This window comes from Mesitornis unicolor, unplaced genomic scaffold (genome assembly GCF_000695765.1).
Source record: "Mesitornis unicolor isolate BGI_N332 unplaced genomic scaffold, ASM69576v1 scaffold9474, whole genome shotgun sequence".
NCBI classification, from domain to species: Eukaryota; Metazoa; Chordata; class Aves; order Mesitornithiformes; family Mesitornithidae; genus Mesitornis; species Mesitornis unicolor.
Window position 1 is genome coordinate 19,172 of NW_010178106.1, and position 8,725 is coordinate 27,896.

General features: G+C 44.5%; 1 protein-coding gene across 1 annotated transcript in view; it reads right to left on the bottom strand.

The window, feature by feature from the left end:
- Positions 1-3,421: 3,421 nt before the first annotated feature.
- Positions 3,422-8,725, bottom strand: part of LOC104538947 (unconventional myosin-X-like) — a gene marked incomplete at its 5' end in the record, with an annotated part of 7,250 nt that continues 1,946 nt past the window's right edge. The window contains 5 exons of the mRNA XM_010182334.1: positions 3,422-3,810; positions 4,394-4,585; positions 5,543-5,992; positions 6,930-7,053; positions 7,947-8,083. Of these exons, the coding sequence (XP_010180636.1) occupies positions 3,697-3,810; positions 4,394-4,585; positions 5,543-5,992; positions 6,930-7,053; positions 7,947-8,083 (1,017 nt within the window). The remainder of the gene's footprint in view (positions 3,811-4,393; positions 4,586-5,542; positions 5,993-6,929; positions 7,054-7,946; positions 8,084-8,725) is intronic.

Below are 8,725 nucleotides of genomic sequence, written 5' to 3' on the forward strand. Positions count from 1 at the left end.
TTTAGGAATTAGCTACATGTGCTTGTGATACAACTTACCAGGGGCTGTGATTTTGTGTATAAACTATTTAATGTTTACCATGTAGGTGCTGTATATAAATGTACCCTGTTCCAAAGCATAACTCTAACACCCATTGGCATGAAACTCTTTCATATAAAAGCAGCACTAGAACATAAAAATTTGAATGAACTCTTTGAGAAATACTGAGGTGGAGGCCAGCAGAGACTACACATCACACTGACAGGGTGATAAAAGAGAACTGGGAGGGAGTGGGAGAAGGCTGTTGGTTGGCCATTGCCGTGGGAGGTTATTCGCTGTGAACAGCCATAGATGTGTTGCTGCACGTTGTCATAGCCATGCTGGAACTGCAGCGGCGTGTGTTTGTTGTCAGGAGAGTGATGTATTGTATGAAGCAAGTGGAGTTTGAAATTAAGCAGCGGCAAACAAGGGACGCTGGCTAGCCAGCTCCTGCTTTAATCCGTGACACTGGGGCTGGCCCGTTTGCCACCACCAAGAAAAAATTCAGCTTCAGTTTGTCACAGCCCATGCCAGACCCTGATGTGATTGAGAGGTGATTTATCACAGGGGCTATGCAAGAGAAATGTGTACGCCAGGCAGCCTGTGTTTGGTTTTGATGCTCCCCTCCACCCAAACCAGCCACCCCTGTGCGTGACTTCAGGCAGAAAGGGGCAGAAATGGTGTGGGTTTTGGAAATACACAGAAAGGAACGTAACAACCAAGGAAAGACAGGAAACTGCTGAAGTGGAGGTAGCTCCAGACCTGGAAAGACGATGCAAGGTGATAAGGATGGAGAAACTAAAAATCTGTTGGAGGTGAAATCGCATAGCCCTAACGCCAGGGACCCAAGGCTGTCACAGCATCTGACCAAGGGATGTATGAGAGCACACTGGTGGGGGTTACACATCACTGCTTGCTTCTGCGTCTGTGCATGCACCGAGGGGACTTTGGTCTGCCTGTGACACTGACAGCTCAGCTGCCTAGGCCATATTTTCCACTTTGGGTGGACACCATACCTGGGTATTGCTACTGTAAGAGAAGTGCAGCCTTCAGCTTATTTGTGCCAGGAGTGATTTTCTGTTGTTGGTGTCTTTGGAGGTGCCGGAGAGAACGGATGGAGCTGATTTTTCATACTGGGCCGTCGGAGATGTGTCAGTCATTGCTCTGCTTTCACCACAGGAACTCTCTCTGAACCAATCCCTTGACCTCACAGGGGACATCTCCCACCGACCGAAGGTGCAACCCAGCCTCCAAGTGAGTGGCAGCAGCTGGGAACAAACCTTTCCCACTGTAGCAGCAGATTAACTCGCCACAAAGGCACCGTTTGTTCTCCCAGGAAGGGCTGCTGTCTCCTCATGCCGATGGTGCCTGCTTTTCACGTAGGAAAAGGCGAGTGTTGGGTCTCTGAGTGAATGTTTTAACATGAGCACACAATGTCTGTGAGTGAATGCAGCCTGTGCAATCCAATAATTTATTAAACTTTCATCTTGTAAAGCCAGTAACAAATTAAAAAAAGACAGCAGAAGGAATTCTGTAATAGAAATGAGCAAAATTACAACAAATAGTAGTGGGAGTTACATTCCCAAGTGGGTTCAAGCTGCCTGCAGCAACCCAAGAGCCAGAACACAGACAGTGCAGAGTTAGGACAGGGATAACCAAGGCTGTTCTCATACATAAGAAATGCAGTCAGTGTGTGGACCGATACAAAGTGTTACTTCTCAGGCTGCCTCTGCATTCCTGTTCCCTCTCACCTGTGACCTGCTCATAGTTTTCGTCGTGACCAAAAAGGGGGTGCTTGTAGGATCCTTCAGTAAAGCTATTTAAGGCAAAACTCCAGTTGACCGTACGATACAGCAGTGGCTATCCTCAGGCTGGTTGTGTGGCGAGTGGACAGAGCGGCTCCACATGCTGCAGTGTCGTGGAAATGGCAGAAATGCAGGGATTAGGTACAGTGGGGGCTTTTGTACTGTCAAACCTTAAAACCACAGTGTTCTGTGACACAGTATTAGTGACATGGCACAATCTGATGGTGAATTGGAACAGAACCCGTTGCCTGCTGACTCCTAGCTTTCTTTTCTATGAAATTCCTATTTCACAGCTCACAGCCCTCAGCTGCCACTTCCTCAGAAATGGAAACCTCCGATTTTAAACCAACCTGCAATGGGGCCCACATTACAGACAGCTCTTCAGTTTCATTAAGAGACCGAATGGGCCTTTGCATTCTGGGATCCCAGACTAGACGAGAGCCATAGGAAATGGCTACCAACCACCTTTCTTGATTGCTAATGCAACCCATCTATGATGTGACTGATACTGAATGTAGTTTAAAATCAAGTTTCTGCAGTCAAGAGACTGAAGATGATGGTCATCTTTCACTGAGAAGAAGACAAATTCTGCTTCTTCAAACTGGAAGTAGCTATAAAAAAAAACCTCCAAGACACAGTTGTTCTGGCAAAACAGCATTGTTTTCAAGTTTTGCTGATGACTACGGACGTAGAGGAGGCTGGAAGGGAATTTGGGGATCCAGTGATGGGAGCAGTTCCAGTTAGAATTTGGAGGAGGATTAAAGGTTTGGCATCTGCTTACAGTAGGACAGAGGAAGTGAAATTCTTGCCTATAACCATTTATCTAGGCATCTATTCACTCAGTAGGAAGCAGTTCACTTAAAACTAAAGTTCAGAGATCCCAGTCATCCTAAAATCCCACAAAGAGAATGAACTTACTTGATGCAGGCAGGCTGCTCACCATAAAACCCCTGACCTCCATCTAAAACCTGGAGCTCCTGCAGAACAGCTCTTCTGGAAATGCAACTAAATCAATGTCACCTCCTGGGCTGTGCAGGGGAGAGGCAGTCATTAATTTTTAGGCAACAGGTGCTGCTGGGAATGTAGCTGCAGTGGCACCTGATGACCTGTTTCAGTGGTGCTAGTCCCAGAGAGTTTCTCCTGTGTTGGAGCATTTAGAGTTTTAACTTAAAGTGCTGCTTTTTACAGTCGTGTACCTGTGAACTTCTACTGGAAGGTAAAGAATCACCTCAGGTGTTTTTGTTTGCCTGTTTAATGCTCTCTCAGGTAGGGTTTGACCTCTTAGTTGGACCACTTGGCTTCAATTACACAAAGGTATTTTATTTTAAGACCAGATCAGATCATCAGCATATCCTGAGGATATCCTGAAGAAAAACCCAGCGACTTATATCTGAGAGTTGCTTGCAAAATAAATAAAACCCAAATACTCTTTTAGAAGACCATGCTGCCATCCCATGATCCCAGATGTTTGCACGTTGGAAATTCGTGAGGAAGCCTAAGCCTGCCTCCTGTAGTGCAGATACGATTCTTGGGAGTTTTCCTGCCAGGGTGACAGGTAATGGTGAAAGCAGCAGAGAAGACAGGCAGGAGGAGGAGGCTGCTTCTGACTTTGCTTCTTCAATGTACAACGTTCATCAAACAAGCAAGGGGAAAACGAGTTTTGGGTCACTAGTATTTAACAACAGTTGCTGCTGTTTAATGTCTTCAGGATTTGCACCTCTGCCCAGGGTACTGCAGGTGTCACTTCAGTTTTTAGGTACAGTAGTCAGTCAAGTGGAGTTCTTAAAAAAAACCTCTTTGCTACACTTGTGCTGGCAAGTTGCAAACACCCATCATCAACCAACTGCCTGTCTTGCGTGGCAGTTCCTTCTTATCACCTCGTCCAGGCGCTGGCACGACTGTCCACACTGGTGGCTGACTTCACGCTGCAGCGTTTCTTCACAATCATGTTGATGTACGCTTTCATGATCTTTATTATCTCACCCACCTATAGAGAAAATACAACAACAGAGGGTAAGCACACTTAAAAAAAACCCCCTAATTCCACTAAGGTACACCAGACTATTTTGCAGAAGAAGATTCTCCTTGTCCAAAGTTCTGGCACTACAAATTGTGCATGTAATATTACATGTGGACATGGCAGTGAGAAAAGAAATGCTTGGCAAGTCTGTGCTCTGTGGTAGTGACTCTTGACTTGTAGCTCAAAGAAAAGGAACTTTAATGCTACTAAACGTTCATTTTATTTTTGAGTATGTGAACTCCCCATACACTGAAGGGAACAAAAAAAAACCAAGCACACTCATGAGCACCCAAAATTTGAAACGCCCACTTCATTGGTAGACCATTCAGCCTCCTTCACTTTCTAACCAGCATCATTTTTCTTCTGTTTATCTCTGTATTCAAGAGGCACCATGGCACTTTAGGCATAAGTTCCCTGCACATTTCTCCTTGGCTGTCCAGTCCATTCAGCAAGAGCTCTCGCATATGAATTTTTCTAGTCCATGCAAATTAGAGCTTTACTGGAGTGCTAGTGAAACTGCACATACAACAAGTCCTGTGCTTTCACATACCTGTGATGTTTCAAAGAACATTTCTCTCTCATCCACTGTAATTTTGAAGGTGTTAGGCTGTGGTGCTCCAAAGAAAACAATGTGCTCGTACTGGAAAGTTTCCAGCGGCTTAGGATCCCCTCGTTTGTAGACAGACACATTCTCTGTGCTGACTCCAAGCCAAAGATCGTTTGGAAATCCACCCTCCTTGCACTGCAGAAAGGGAAACATGAAATTCTGTGTAAATGCAGTGGAGGATCAAGTCCTCTTTGATTCAAGCAAAAGCCTTTCACTCGTGGCTCCTGTAAGAGATTTCAACTCTCAACCCCAAGAGAAAAAAAATGATGCCCACAGAAGGACTCTTGTAGGCACTCCTGTTGCAAAGATTTAGCAGTGACACGCTGAGTCAAATACCAGTTGAGTAGTAACTGCAATACTTAACACTTCTCATTGGATTTCTAAGTGATTCAGGAAGTCAATACTCCCCTTATTATTTTACAGCTAATGTAGTGAGGGCAAGCAGCTTCCCATGGCAATCCAGGTAGGCAGCAACAGAACTGAGCAAACTGGAACTCTGGATTCCTGCCCTGCTCAGTTAAGCACAGAGGTCCAAGTGACCCGGTCTGCTGTACTGCTCCAGAGCAGTATTGCACTTTTTGCCAGTAAGGACAATAAAACTTCATTTTACTTCTGCCATCACCTTCTCAAGCTCAGAGAAGTTTCCCAAACTCGACTGCTCTATTAATGAAGTAGGAATTCATTGTCTCCCTTTATTTGGGGTGGTAAAACACTGGAACAGGTTGCCCAGAGAGGTGGTACATGCCTCATCCCTGGAAACATTTGAAGTTGGACAGGGTTCCAAGCAACCTGATCCAGTTGAAGATGTCCCTGCTCATTGCATGGGGTTGGACTCTGTGACCTTTCTTGGTCTGCAACCCAAACTATTCTACGATTTACCAGGATGCACCAGCTTGCTTGCTCTGTGCTCACTGTGTCACACCTCTTTGTGTAAGTGGTACTACAGTCTTTCCCTAAGCTTAGCAAGGCAAAATGCAGCCAGTTCCCAAAATTCCCTTCTGCTGCTGCGCAATGCAATACACACAGCTGCAGCTGTTCTCCAGACTGACGCCTCTCCTCGGCATTAGTTACACGAGTTTATACATTGCTCACCTCAACATCAAAGAGGGTTGACCCATAACCCGGCCACTCCTTTACAATGGACATGTATTTCACCATGGCCTGATGCTGAGAGAGTCCCTGCAGCTTGGTCCAATTCTGGGCTATGCTTGCCCGAGCAGCTGAAAGCTCTTCCTTTACCCACATCTCCATCATCTGCTCCTCTTCCACCTTCTGCTTCTTTACAGAGCCTGTCTTGAAGCTACGTTTCAACGTCCCTTCGAGGAAGCTGGTCCGTCTCCTCTCCAGAGTGTGACTGGTAGTGCCGCTGCTCTTCGTCGAGTGCAGTATTTTGGATTTCAGTCTGTTCACTGGGTAGATTCCATCAAGGGTCCAACTTATTTTAGAATAATCTCCATGGAGGTACTGCAGCCGTAGAGCTGCCAGGCGCTGCAGAGTGTCCTCTGGTGCAGGAAAATGGCCATCTATGAGGCTTTCATGAGCCTACAAACAAACAAAAAAAGCCCCTGAAACTCACTAGAAAGCAGAAGCATACTTTATCCGCAGCTGGATCCATGTACAGATTGCTATGGCATCTGCCCATCCCAGCAGGAAACACATAATTCAGGTCAGAGCAGACATTGTAATAAAGAAGTAAAAGTCTGCAACTGGTCGACACAGGGGAACACCTCTTTCTGCAAGTCCGAACAGGACAGAGATCTCTGAGGGGCACCTTTCCTCTACTGAAAGTCTTACAAAGAGGACTTTTTACATCCAGAACAGACTGGAGAGACTGAAATTGAGGCAGTATGAATCTCATGTTCAGTTTTGGGCCCCTCACTACAAGAAGGACATCGAGATTCTGGAGCGTGTCCAGAGAAGGGCAACGAAGCTGGTTTAGAGCACAAAAGTCTTAGGAGGAGTGGCTGAGGGAGCTGTCAACTACATTCTCTTCTCCTTTTCCTGTAGTAGTCTCCTAGTGCCTCTATGTTAATCAAAAGAAACTGTCCAAAAGATAGGTTTTTAATCAATTCCTGTAACACCCCAAGGATGTGCTGTTCTTGTAAGCTGAAACGTAGACAGCTAGATCTTCCAGTTTTCTTTACACCTATGTTCTGCAAGCAGCTACTTTTAATTATTCTCCTTGAATCATTATCCAAATTTCTTTATCTTTTAAATTTAAAGACAAAGTTAAAAGCATTTCGTTATCATTTGTCTTCCAGCTTTCTGAAGCCCTGGTTCACTTTTCTAATACTCTTAATCCCTAGAGAACTTTGCAGTGTAGCTGCTTGGTAGATCCCAGGCAAAAATCCAACACACTAAATTCTTCCTTTTCAACCAACATTTCCACTTCTGATGTAAAGGCAAGCCAGTTTTCTGTGTTCTTCTGTGTGCTTCCCACCACCCTGGAAACCTCATCATTCTCTCAGAGTGAGCTTACCTGCTCAAACATGAAGGCAAACTCCACTCCATCTTTGGGAACGTTCTCAATATCCAAGAAGCAATAAAGCTTGAAATACAGCTGCCACTGTCCTTCCTCCTCCTCTTCTTCAGAGCCAGCAAGTCTATAAGGTAGGAAAGAGAATGAGAGGGGAAAGAACCAATAACCAGAAGCATCACAGTACTGTGATGTTCACAGTGCTACTCACAATATGAGCATACCCCTGTGTTTCTGCATTGGAGAGCACGCAGGACTACCTGATTTACCAGGACAATCTCAATGCAGCAGACTTTCTGGTAACTTCCTTTTCTTCCACTGACTCACACAAAGTTTTGATTCAGAAGGGCCCAAAGTTCTTATCAGATTTACTTGATCAAAAAATAGATCAATGGTTCTAGATAAAATGTAAGAGCTGGGGGGAGGACACAAAGTCTTCACCATTTTCAGGATAGTGTTTCCATGTAATCTTGTGACTCAGAAAAGCAGTTTTATTTTTGTCTTTAGAACATATAGACAACGGCACTGCCAGCTTCTTTCACCATTTATTGCTTTCTTTGTATGTCTTGCCCCAAAATCACAGTACACAGTAAGAAATTAGAGCTGCATGTCTATGCTCAAATCTCTGCTCTCTCTTCTGATACAGCTATGATGATGTAATCATAATAGAATAATAGATATAATTATAATATACATAATTATAATAGATCTCAGAACAAGATCATTATCAGGCTTAAGCAAACATTCCCTGAGCTCTGCTAGTAAACCATTACTCTTTGATAAAGGCACTACTAATCTTGTCCTGATGATCCTGATAAGGAATGCTACTTTGTCACCAGAACAGATGCGTGGTTTTCCACACACAGAAAAAGAGCACTTTAATCTTCCAAAGGGAAGTTCAAACCAGAGCGAATGGTTGAGTTGCTGTGGCTGCTTTGACAAAACCACCTGACTGCACTATCACTCAACCCAGTGTTGCATCCAACGCGGAGTTCAAGATTTCATGAAACATTCTCCTACCTCTCAAACTTGGCCAAGATATCAGCCACAATCACCCGACTCTCCACAGCACGGTCCACCTGCTGATTATGTTCAAAGAGCGCAAACATATTACGGCTGTCCTCCATTGCTAAACCGCGGATCAGCTTTTCAACCACCTGCAAAATCGGACAGAGAGAGATCACAGCACAGGTATGACACACTCTTCCACAGCGAAGAATCAGGACCTCTTCAGGACACTCAGGTTTTCACAGACCCTCATCACATTTCTCCCTTGGTTACCTCATTTTCAGATTAAAGAATTATAACCCTAAACGATCATTTCCTGCAAAGAAGTCATTACTTACATTTGATCATTCTCACTGCTCTTCTCTGAACCTTTTCCATCTCCACTGCCCTTCTGGAGACAGGGGAATTGGAACTCCACACAAGATGCAGGCACACCATGGGTTTAAATTCATTATGATATTCTTGGTTCCTCTAGTAACAATTCCACTCTACTACTGGTTTTACCTTTGCTCAGGACTAATATTTTCACAGATGTGCTTACTATAAGCTGGAATCCTGCTTCTGACCTGCTACTGATTAAGTTACTGGTAGAGTATCCCTTCCAGAACGATTACATTATGAACTGGAATTTCAGCTTTACCAGAAAACTGTGTTTAGCAAGTCTTCAGAACTGTTACCTTCCCAGTGTGCAGAACGCAAAATGTGTTTAGGTTCTGCAACACAATTGCTAAGTGATATTCTACAACTCGGGCCTTTCATCATTCTGAACTTGCAGAATAAGCTAAGCTTTC